We start from the raw sequence: 12,346 nt of genomic DNA, 5'->3' as shown, positions 1-12,346 counted from the left end.
ATTGCATCCTCTTTTATTTACATAGTAATGAACAATATTGAGAAATATATTTCTATTAGAACAATTTTATTATGCCTTCTCCGTTTAAAATTTAAAATTTATTTAGTGAGTGGGTCGTTGAGATACCGAATGGTTCAAAGCAATTGTGTAAAACTTGTCACAAAGCGAGGTGGTACAAATTCTAGTAGGTATGTTACAAGGTGTCAGCATCTAAAAGTCTAGCATAATTTGATACAGGCCTCGAAAATTCTAAATACAAATGAATTCAAAAGTTGGTCAAGGATTTAATTAGAAAATCGAGAAAAAGTTTTTGAAACAAAAGAACGTTTGGTCCTTGCTAAATGAATAATATTTGGGGTTTTAAATGTACCTGCTCAAGTATACTTCTAGAGAATTTTTTAAAATTTTCTTTTAAACTTTTCCTTTAGAAAAAAAGCTAATTCTATATTAATTTATCTATTAAACCGTATCAACGTTTTAATTGAACGTTTTACCATCGTACTAGGTAAATTCTCGTCATACTTGTACAATCGATTCAGAAAGCGATACTGGTACCTAATTATCTACCAGCGTACAAAGTGATCACTTTTCGCCTCGATTTTACACAAATGCAGCTAAAATATAATCAGAAAGCACTTGGTGCGCCTATATTAGCAACTTGTTAATACTATTTATTAGCAGCTAATGTTATAACTATAAAACAATTAACAAAATGAACATTGTGGACGGGCTAAATGTTAACAAAATACAAAATGTAACAGAATCAATACAGATTTAAAATTGTTATAATATTTAAAGCAGTTTCCTATAATTTACTTAATTACGGAAAGAAATAACGATATTATGTCAACAAACTTTTAATAAAAACCAGTAGGTATTGTCTTTTACAATCTAACAAATAAATACGATAAATTTACTATCATAAACTAATTTATCTATTGAGATTTGTGCGAATGTTGCTCATTTTGTACAACTGTCTGCAGTCAGCACTGTCCGTCGGTTGTGCGAGAAAAGGAAATCTTAAATTAGTTGTCATGTAATACTGTAGGTATTAGGCAAACAGTGAATTAACGCCAACGCTTGAAATACATCTCCCTGACTAGTATTTTAAACATTTATCAAGAGCACCGATTTCAAGAAATTGCCGAATGCGTTGGCTAAATTGTCGCCATTTTCGTAACCTTTTCCAATGTCAAAATTATGACATATTCGTTTTTTTTTAATATCTAGCGAGGTATGTGAGATTGTGCATGAGTTACTTTTCGTTCCGATTTTGAGAAGTATAATTTATCTTATGTTGCTAGCTAGCGTTTTATTACTAGTCTAGCTTTTTAAATAAAAGCACATTCAGACTTCCCTTGAACACTTCCTTTCTTTCTTTTGTTAGTGTAAAATTAAACCTAGCACCATTTCCTGGGGTACCTAAGCAGTAGTTTGTTTCAGGGCCAAGGCATCTTGATAATTGAGCATCGGGAGTATTGTATAGCCCGTGAATTAAGTTTTTTTTAACATACATTGAAAAATAGGTATTTCTCCTTCGGCTGGTTTCGTAATTTCGGACTCCAAATAACTATTAGGAATTGTGGTAACGCAATACATATACGCAATAACGCATAAATGTTATTTTATCCCTTGACTTTAACATATGTACTTAGCTTAGACATTTAGTAGCTCCAATTCTTGACGCCCGTTCTAATTTTCAAGAGTGAGTGGTTTTGAGAGTAAATTTGAATCGGGAAACTACTTTTAAGTACTTAGTGGCATCTTGCCTTTTCAGATTCATTTCGACTTTCATTCGGACTGCTATATTACGGAAGGTACTTAATTTGTAGGTTATGTTCGATGTTGCTATGCTTAATTTTACAGCTTAGTTCAAGTACCTTTGGTTTTGTACTCGAGTTTCTGTCGACTGGAAAATTATCTAATTTAAACCTATTGTTAAGAATGCCGGGGGTTTAATCATATGAACACCTAAAGCACATTTCGCCAAATTATATGGCTAACAAAATACAATGTAACACGCCGTCCATTTGAATGCTCATTTCATAACCAATTTTCTGCAACTAGTTTCTAATAATTTTCAACAATAAACGACGGTTAAAAATGCCCCTTGAACTGTAACCATTAATTTAGAAGCATAAATACAATATGACTGAGGCGCTAAATCGATCAAAATCGATAAATTCTTCGCGGGCATATCGATTATGCGGATAATTATCGACCCGGTGACATCAGTCATTCTCATATCCTTAAAAACATTATTTACAACAATACATTCAATTGGTTTAAAACCGCCTTGATGATGTCTCAGCGTTCCTAATTAAACAGAATGAAAAAATTCCTGCTGCTTTACCGAACTTTGGATCGTATAAAGAAGTTCTATTAAAATCTAATAAATCTAGCGATGAACATTCTTTATTACTGGAAAAGTCTAACAATATTATTTGAGCTGGAATGCTAATAAAGTTATTTAAGTCTTGATATTATAAAACTAATGTAGTCAAAAGGTCAAAAGTAACTTCTATATCACACTAATGATTATAGATAAATATTAGAATTATTTCGGCTTATATTGACTTTGGTGGTAGACTTGTTGTAGGCCATACTTTGGAGTTGCCATTCATAATTTAGTCCTTACAAAAGCCTGACCTTAATCCTACACCCGCCGCACTTTATCCTGGCTTCTTAAGTAATTGCTAAGAGTCTTGAAAAACAGTTTGCTCTGATTTGTACGATCCAAAGAACCGAACCAGCTACATTATTCTAACAAAGCGTCTACAAAACGAATGTTACCTAGGAGCGTGTGTTGCAGCTTGCGTGTCGCGAACCGCGGTTCCGTATCGTAAAGCTTACTGAAGTTGACGAGATCCTAATGAAAAATTTATTGCAACGACTCTGGAAGTTCCCGGTTATTACTGTAAATAACTATTTATTATATTAAGAGTTGAGATAAATGGGCTCGTTCCAAATTGAACCAGTAAATAACAAAATTAAATCGCTCGAGTCCTAACGTTCACTGGTGCCTAGTCAGTGAAACGGGCTCATCCATCTCAACGTATCCACCATAAAGACAACCGCAAACGGGGCTAGTTAAATTTTAAAATCACAATTAGTCGCCGGTTCACTTGGCCGGATGGACAGTCATTGTTGAACGTTCGCTTCGGGAGCGTTCGGGTCTGGAGCTCGAGGCTCGAGCTCGGTGGTTGGAGATCAGCTGGGGCGCTCGTCGGACTCGCGGTGCACCAGGACCCTGACCACGGTGGGCGGCACGGCGGGTGGCGGGGGCGCGTGGGGCGCCGGGGGCGCGGGCGCGGCGGGGGCCGGCGCTGCGGGGGGCGAGGTGGGGGGCGCGCCCGGCGCCGCGTCCGGCGAGGCCTCCGTCACCAGGATGCTGACCTCGCTGTTGGCGTGCGGCGACGGAGTGCGCGCGCGGGCCGGTGGCGTCACGCGCCGCATGGAGCTGCGTCGGGAGCTCAGCCGAAGGGAACCTGAGCATTCGCAACCATAACAATCTGAAAAGCTTAGACTTTTTATTAAGGTTCGTCCGTTTTATTATTTTTCATCGCACTTCAGAAAACACACGCCGTAAAACTTTTGTTTACGGTCAAAATAGTATTTGGAAAAATGATTGCAAACGAGTGGCTGACAATTATTTATTTATTTTTATATTACGTCTTCACTGCTTCGAGATTAGAGCAGTAGCTGGTCCTTAGAAAGACACGCAGCAACTGTAGTATGCCTGCGTCTGGTCTAAGTTGTTGAAGCTTGTTTTTAAAATGCTAAGCTCACTTAAAATAATGAACAGATTTATACTTACGAACTCCTTTGTTGCGTTAAAATGAAGGAAATCTATACAGAGGACAAACTACTGAGACTTACACACTACAATATCCATGCTTACATGTTTACATAGATATAGCTACAGAAGCGAACACTCGAGGGAGGGAGACTAAAGCATGCATAAGCCCATGGAATCCCTAAAACGTTTAAGCTGTTTTTTTGGTTTTAAAAAGGAGGTCGAATTCGGAATGACGTTAGCTGGTTGGCGATGCAGCAGCTACACTCTTTTTAATTTAGCGATATGGATTAAGGGATTGACAGCAGCAAAAATATCTAAGTAGAGGATAAAAAAGGAAAGTCATTCAAGGGGTTAAAGACGATCACAAAGGAAGTAAAGAATGGTCCAAAGTTAATTAACAAAAGTCTAGTTCCCTACTTATTTACTTTCCGAGTCTTTTAGGGATTGAGGACTGAGTAGATCTACTCAGTGCTAGCTACTTGTCTGAGCTGAGCAGCATGTCTCTAGACCTTACACCGTTCGTAATCCACCAATTTTTTTTCAGTCCATTATACTGTTTAGTCTTGAAGAACTAACTCAGATGTGAAAGGCGATAAAAATTCCAATTTTAAGTTTAATTGACTTTAAATCAGTCATCGTATAATGAGATCTGTTTTGTCCAATTTCGGATAATTTCGGCTGGTTTGCGTAGGTAACAGGCTTCTCAACTAAGACAAACTAATGCGTCTAAATCTAGACCTACTGAGGAAGAGACACGGAAAGCAAAACATTACATATGAACCTGCTCGTTTCGGGCCTGTCTCTTCGTCCATAGCGTCCTGATGCCGCAGAAAGATTGGCAAGCCGTATGCCGACCGCCTTCGAGGCGGAGCCGACTCAGAACCGCTCGCCTAACCGACAACAAATGTTTCTATGATAACAGATGAAGGAGAACCGAAAGCTAAAGTACTGGCGTTTAGAGTCGTGCTTAACTCGCAGACAAGTCTACACTATAAGCGTACTATCTAAGTAACCTTGTTGAGTAAGTACTTTGAGTCAAAAACTATCTTCGTGATCATTGTTATGATCAGTACGTATGTGATACTTTTCTAAGATGCCTGAATGTAATGATTGATTGAACGACTTTATTAGTTATTTTTTTATGGTATGCAACCGCACCTGTTCCCCTGGAGCTGCTCCGGGTAGCAGCAGAAGTGGTAGGTTGAGCCAGGCTCCGCCCAGCTCGCTGATGTCCGATGCATCAGATGCGCGCGATGACTTCCGGCTGGAGGCGTGTGAACCTCGCCTCACGTGCAGTAACGCGCTCAGTCGACCTCCCCAACCACCCCCTGGGGACCATTTCGTACTTTCTTCTTCTTGGGAGGGACTGCGATTCTTTCGTCTGAAAAATCAGAACGACAAAGTGAAAGGAAAACGAAGCAAATAAAAAAAAACATTACGGAACCAAAGACTGGAAATATTGAATGACCAACGGTAACCGACCTACGTATATACCTATTTGAAACAGTTCAACAAACACGGGAACTTACTTCACATAATCTCTCCAAGCCCTCTGTACAGTCCTGGCTGCCTTATCCTCCCTCTTCCATATCCTAGTTGAGGAGACTATCTCCAGTTCTTTCCTCGTCGGGAACTGCTTCTTAAACTTGATGTCCATCTGTTCCTGAAGCTGTCTGAAGGTGTCTGTCTCCTCGACGTGCCCCAAAACATGTTTCACTAGGGCATGTAGTATGTCTAAGCAGTGAATCTTGTTGCCTCTCGCGATTGGCAAATTAAAACTGACTAAAGCCACTGTGTTTGGTTTGGAGATTCCAAGCGGAGGATCTAATGATGCTATGAAGTCTGATAGTTGAGCGAAGCTTATGAATTGAGTTGCATGGGGATCGTATCTGGAAAAAAATGTTTATTTAAAATCATCAGATCAGGTTTTCTGATAACGAATAACGTTAGTCAAATTGTCTTTTTAAAGGCGAATAACGGGAATAGTAAAACAATTGATTAACATTATATTACGTTCATAATGTATTTAGTTGGTAATTGTTTGAGTAGGTAACTTTTAACGTCTTCAGCTGAACGCGGCTCGAGATCACGAGATTTATAGCCGTTCTCTTTACGACGTCATTTGTGTTTAAAGTGTCCGTTCCGAACTGTCGTAATGTTAAATGGCTGTAATAACAGTAAGTGGCATTGGTTATAGACAGGTTTATGCGGTAATGGGCCGAGGACATTTACGCAAGTTCGCCAATGTTTGGTGACTTCTTGTGATTAGTTTAATTGGACCTCTGTGTATATGTGTAGTTAGAGAAGTCAAGGGTAGAATTAATTACGTGCTATTCGTGATTTTCGGTAGATACCTACGTCTGTTTTTCAGTTGTAGGTTACTCTCGTAGTAACGAGACATTAATATGTTTTACTACTACTTCTAATGTGATTGTAGAGATTACTCCATCAAATTAAGTCCTTATTATGAAGATTTCCACTTACTTCGACCACCGAATATAGAACATCTCTAGATCATCCTCCACGATTCCTATCTCTTCTTCCTGATGAGCCTGGTTGAAGTTTTCCAGGATGATGGCTATGTACATGTTGATGACGATCATGTAGCTGATGATGATGAACGATGTGAAGTAGGTGATGGCCAGGAGTGGGCTCCCGCAGTTGCCGTTGTGACCGTGTTCTCCTAACTCGCAGTCAGGAGGTTGGATCATGAGAGATTCGAGCACGTCGTTCCATCCGGCTGATGTCATCAGACTGGAAAATGAAAAAGACAAAAGCGAAAAGTGAATAGAGTGTCAAGTTTTATTATTATTGCTGTGCTAGTAAGTCTACATCATATTACTATAGAAAAAACATTGCTGTTCTACTTTCTGGCTGCAAAAATTGGAATACCACATTTTTCGATAATGCACAGGAAGGAAATAATAATTATGAAACTTACCGAAAAAGCAACTGCATACTCCTTCCAAAAGTTTGAAAGTTGACGATGTCGTTGAGAGCTCCGTGCTCCTTGACGTGCCCGAAGACAGACATGCCGATGATCGCGTATATGAAGGTGATGAGAGCCAGCAACGCGCCGATATTGAACAGCGCCGGCAAGGACACCACTAGCGCGAACAGCAGTTTTCTAATGCCCTTAGCGGCCTGGAATAAAGAAGGTATTTCGGTTGAAGTTAAACAAGATATAGTTATTAAAACTGCATCCAATGAAATTAAAATTTAGCTCCGCGTAGAAAAAGCATTTGTGTGATTCACGGTTGATTGTCCTGGTCTATGTTTATTTGTACATGTGATATGATTGTTTGTGACATCCCTCGCGACACAAGGACTTGCGGGAGTCGTTATTTAAGAAAATAAAATAAATTATTCAATGAAAGTTACGTCAATGTTAATACTGAAACAGTAGATTCCACCTTTTCAAGTCTTACTGGAGCAAAATCAGCTTCATTTGAAATGGGAGGAAATAAAATGTATTTACTCCAAGAACATTCTTATAGGAAAACAGCTGAAGTAGTAACTCACTTTAATCAGTCTTAAAATTCTCCCTATACGGAACACTCGGACGACTCGCAGCAGGGTTGGCGATATCGGCAGGTCTATCATGATGTCCTCCATCAGGATGCCCAAGATTGACGCCAGCACCAGCAGGAAGTCGAACACATTCCATGGCACCGTGAAGTAGTGGTACCGAAGACCTACTATTTTCACTATTGCTTCTGTAAATTTATAAGTGGGTTACTTTGTGTATTAGACCGCATAATTGACGACCGCGTTAGTTGCAGCAAGGTTGGAAAATATAATTGAAGATTTAAAGCAAACTTTTTAAATTATTTTCAAAAGAAAATTATTTTCTCTCGTCTCATAAAGTACGTGATACAATTTAGGTTATTAATCAGAATTCATGAATAGATGGTAGTCTAAAGCAGTCGTATGAAAAAGTAAAGTATAAGTATAAAAATGTTCATACCTAACCCAAACACAGTAGTGAAGAACGCGTTACTAACTTCTAATATGAAGAAAACAGAATGCGGTTGATCATAGTGCTCTATGCCCATTGTGAGCATGTTAAGGAAGATCAAAACGAAAATGGCGATCTCGAACCGTCGTGAATTTGATAGATCGTAAAACATCGCCAAGAACTGATTCCTCGGTCTCTTTATGACTTTCTGTGGTTTTTTCCTACCGAGCTTTTTCATTGCCGTATAGTAATGCTTTTGGCTTTCTGTAAGAAACATCTCTAAAACACCGCCTTCGTACTGAAACATAAATATTTTAGTATGAAATTAAATAAATTGGGGTCAGGGTTGAATTAAGTATGTGATATGGATTGACGATTACCTTCTTTTTGAGCATATTGAAATTATCTATGATTACTCCTATGAACAGATTAAGGGTGAAGAATGAGCCGCACACTATGAAGATGACAAAATATATGTATGCATAGAGGTTGGCTTCCCTCGCCGGCTGCAGGTCCACTCCTCGTGCGTCCACGGCATCAGCCATCACCTCCATCCAACCCTCAAACGTGGCTACTTGAAATAACGCTAAATACGCTATACCGACGTGATCGAATGATATTTTAGAATTCACCCAAGAAAAATTGTTGTAATAACATTCCCATTTATCATTTACTATCTGAAATACAATTAAATCACACATTAAAAGTTATCATCAATTTTGAATATTCGCATTATTGCACTGCTACTTACCTCTAACGGTAACAATTCTCCTTCGTCATCGACGCACTTGTAGAACTTTCCGCCAAAAAACTGAACTCCCATGATAGAAAATATTAACCAAAATACTAAACAAACTAATAATACATTGAAGATGCTAGGTATTGCGTACATGAGAGCGTTTACTACGATTCGCATCCCTTGCCAGCGGGATATCGCTCGCAACGGCCTCAAAGCACGTAAAGTTCTTAACGACCTTAAAACTTTTAGGTTCTCATTTTCTTCTATCAACAAACTGAATACTGAAACCTGAAAGCGGGATTCAAGCGTTAAAAAGAGAAGTTTGTAAGCGTCAATAAAAGGTTATGAAAACTGTTACTTACAAAGACTATAGTGAAATCTAATAAGGTCCAGAAACTAGTGAAGTATCTGAAGAACCCCAACGCAATCCACTTGAGAAACATCTCGATAATGAAAATCATGCAGAACCCCAAGTTGGTCCAGTACAGGATCTTCTTCAGCGGCTTGTTCTTCTCGAGGTGGATGTCTTCAAAGCAAAGCGTGATGCTCGATGCAAAGATGAGCACCAATACGAACCACTCGAAGGCAGGCGTGTCTACGTACCGCAGGACGTATGTGCGGAGAAACATCCATCGCTGACCAATGTTGGTTTCAATACATGCGTCCCAACAAGAACTCCTAAAAGGACATCACTAATTCCATTCACTCAGAACATAAAACCTGATAAAACCCTGTACCTACCTAGGTCTGCACATTATACGTACGGAGACTCGTGAAACTATTTCCCATCTCTGGAACCTTTTATTTGTTGCCTTGGTTCCGGATGAAGTTAGATTAAGTTAATGTTTTCAAGCAATGGTCATAGCAATAAAGTCAGATGAGTTACATTACCGGATGCATTAGATTGTTGAGAAGTAAAAAAGGTTTAGACATACACAACTCGTAAGGGCATGAAGATATTTAAGGAAAATAATGAATGTATTATAGAAACTTGTTAAAACATTAGACTTGGATAACTACATACTCCAATATAGAAATGGAAGCGAATATGGCATTGAGCACTGAGTCATTCTTGAATGAATACATACGCATCGTAACATTGTCGTGGAAAACAATTTTCGGGTACTTTCGGCTCTTTCTGCTTTCCAAATCCAGGAAAGTTTCCCATCGCATCAATATATTGACCCTTGGAGTTTTTTCTCCCACCTACGGTTAATTCATCTACATATGAGACTAAAGTTTGCCATGGATGCTTCATGTCTTCGTCATCGGGTGGTTTCGCTGGTTCCTTACATAATGTGTTCGGTGGCTGTTCCCTGCATTGCCTCTTCGGTTTCTCTGGCGTTGTTCTACTTGATAATTGTGCCATTTCGTAGTGTTCGTTTTCATCTGAAATTGATTTTAATTTAAAAATAATTTAATTCTAATAACTAATGATTTATAGTTGAAAATGTCTTATATGCGTGTCATTAGTTTTGGTTTTAATTTCGTATAGTCTTATACAGAGAGAAAATGAGAACCCTTTAAAAATATATTCCTACCTCTCGAATCAGATGGCTGTGTGTGGTATCCCGAAGACATTTGATTCAACAGTTTTTGTGCAACGACTTGTTCAGTAATTGGCGACGTATCTTCCAAATTTTCCTTAGAGTCCTCTCTAATGCTCGTGATTTTATGTTCTGTTGCCAAGTCGCGCACATCTTTTAATGTTTCTTGACTGCCGTGGTTGTTAAAGTTGTTGGTCGGTTGGAAAATATGTGGGTAAGCGAAGTCTGAACCTACTGATATTGGCCTGTAATATTTTATACAACTTAGAAACCTATTTTCCTATATAAGGTATTGTTAATCTGAGTTTAAAAAGGATGATTTTAAAACAAAGTCAAATAGAAAGTCGAAAGAACTATGGGCTGATATTGAAATTCGGCTCGATTTGAGAAATCTTTAAGCAAGATTTCAGACCTTATTATATTTCAGTTTTTTTTTTATACATACCTATTTAACGCTTCCTGATAACTATGACTATAGATATTGTCGTGTGGGAACAAGATGGTCTCCTGTATCGACGCCGAGAACCTCTGCTCGCTTGGTATAGACGCCTTCTTCTCCTTTATGGCGCGTTGTTGTGTCATAAATTCGTTAACTAGCTCTTCTAACTTAGATTTTTTGTCAGTCTCTTTACTTCTCGATATAAGAAAACCTTTTTTTCTTACTATAGAACGTATTCTATCGAAACTTTTAGCTAATTTTGAATCTTCACCAACTTCCTGCAATGTTGAGAAATATTTTAGCACATGAGTTAGAATTTTAATGTGTTCTGTTTTTTGGTTGCGCGTTCTAAGTAAGGTAGTCGGTTAATTATTCCTTCGTTTCTGAGTATTTTAGCCGGTAGTGCTGAAGTTTAGGTCGTTTCATACCTACAGTTGTTGCGCCAGATGCGGTCTGCGTTAATGAAGGATGGGAGTTCGAGCGACTTAAGTCGGCGTGGGCGTCGAGAAGACACATTTAGACGTCAGTGAATACCTTATCAAGTTATAGACTTTACACATGTTTGGGCTTAGTGAGGCGAATAGTACTTTGTTTTCATTCACCGTATCTTACCGGTTAAATATAAAATTGTCCTTACCTCCTTTTTATTCTTAAGTTCCTCACTATTAAAGCTGTTGAGCAGCAAGGCAAGGAAGAGGTTGAGCACCATAAAGTTGCCCATCACTAGTGCAGGCAAGAATATGAAGAAGCAACTCTCTGCTCCTGTTTCTTGCTCTGCACGCATACAGTCCCACAGGGGCTCGATCCATTCGCCACACAGAATCCGGAATATCATCATAAACGAGTGGAAGAAGTCGTTGAAGTTCCACCTTTACATGTCAATCAGTCAAAAACATGGCCAAAGAAAATAGTTTAGCATGATCAAATAGAAATAAAACATGCAAAAAATTTAATACGATTTTGGGAGAATATAGAAAAAATACAAAGGAAAATGATAGAGCTGATGAACACCTAAATACAAAAACTTTTAAACAATTATAATTGAATTAATCCAAAATGACGCCTTGCAATGACAGAATCATACCTGGGCACGGGATCCGGGTCGAACTTATCCGGCGTGTACGACTTGGAGAACAACTGCATGCCGATAACAGCAAATATGTATATAACTATCACTAACACGAACGTCAAATTACCAAGAGCACCGATTGTAGATATTATAATACTCAACAACACTTTCATTGTAGTCCACGATTGAGCTAACTTTAACACTCGTAACTGAAACAAATATTAGGAGGCATTTTAAACCCTGTTAAACCCGCCTCGATGCAAACCCCTGATACCCGCCAAATATAATTATTATAGATTTTAAGCTACTACCAGGACAATCTCAGGGGCCGCGGGCCGTAGACAGTTTCGCGAGGATATCAGAGACTTGTATCGGTTGTCAATTATGTACACATGTTTACATTTCGACAACTTCAAAAGAAGATCATGACCAATCTTTGGTTTGGATTCGATTAATTAGAATTGCGTATTCTTAAACATTGATGCTTTTGAATTTAAATAAATAAAGTACGTGATACTTAATTAGAACTTACCAAACGAAGACCTCGTAACACAGATAGGCCGTCGACGAGTTCGAATATAAGATCTAGAAGGCTTGCTGACACTATTATCAAGTCGAATATGTTCCAGCCACAGGCAAAGAAGTCTTTGCTCATCGCCATGACCTTCATCATACATTCTAATGTAAATATCGACGTGAACACCTGAAAACAGACGTATTCCGTCATTATCTACAACTTCGGAATGTTCTGGAATGGTAACAAGTAAAACACCGACTTTTGATTATAGTAATTTG

General features: G+C 38.7%; 1 protein-coding gene across 1 annotated transcript in view; it reads right to left on the bottom strand.

Annotated features, from left to right (window-relative positions):
* Positions 1-1,378: 1,378 nt before the first annotated feature.
* The window catches only part of LOC113505005 (sodium channel protein 60E-like), a 104,005-nt gene continuing 93,037 nt past the window's right edge, over positions 1,379-12,346 (bottom strand). Inside the window, exons 13-30 of the mRNA XM_026887526.1 lie at positions 12,084-12,254; positions 11,567-11,760; positions 11,120-11,351; positions 10,489-10,760; positions 10,038-10,288; positions 9,585-9,885; positions 8,859-9,174; positions 8,509-8,784; positions 8,138-8,434; positions 7,767-8,055; positions 7,322-7,515; positions 6,741-6,943; positions 6,284-6,553; positions 5,329-5,688; positions 4,958-5,180; positions 4,581-4,689; positions 3,354-3,488; positions 1,379-3,278 (exon numbers count right to left, since the gene is read on the bottom strand). Of these exons, the coding sequence (XP_026743327.1) occupies positions 3,211-3,278; positions 3,354-3,488; positions 4,581-4,689; positions 4,958-5,180; positions 5,329-5,688; positions 6,284-6,553; positions 6,741-6,943; positions 7,322-7,515; positions 7,767-8,055; positions 8,138-8,434; positions 8,509-8,784; positions 8,859-9,174; positions 9,585-9,885; positions 10,038-10,288; positions 10,489-10,760; positions 11,120-11,351; positions 11,567-11,760; positions 12,084-12,254 (4,161 nt within the window). The 3' untranslated portion in view covers positions 1,379-3,210. The remainder of the gene's footprint in view (positions 3,279-3,353; positions 3,489-4,580; positions 4,690-4,957; positions 5,181-5,328; positions 5,689-6,283; positions 6,554-6,740; positions 6,944-7,321; positions 7,516-7,766; positions 8,056-8,137; positions 8,435-8,508; positions 8,785-8,858; positions 9,175-9,584; positions 9,886-10,037; positions 10,289-10,488; positions 10,761-11,119; positions 11,352-11,566; positions 11,761-12,083; positions 12,255-12,346) is intronic.

This window comes from Trichoplusia ni, chromosome 2, assembly GCF_003590095.1.
Source record: "Trichoplusia ni isolate ovarian cell line Hi5 chromosome 2, tn1, whole genome shotgun sequence".
NCBI lineage: Eukaryota > Metazoa > Arthropoda > Insecta > Lepidoptera > Noctuidae > Trichoplusia > Trichoplusia ni.
Note: the sequence above shows the minus strand (reverse complement) of the source record. Positions and strands in the feature narration are given on the sequence as shown.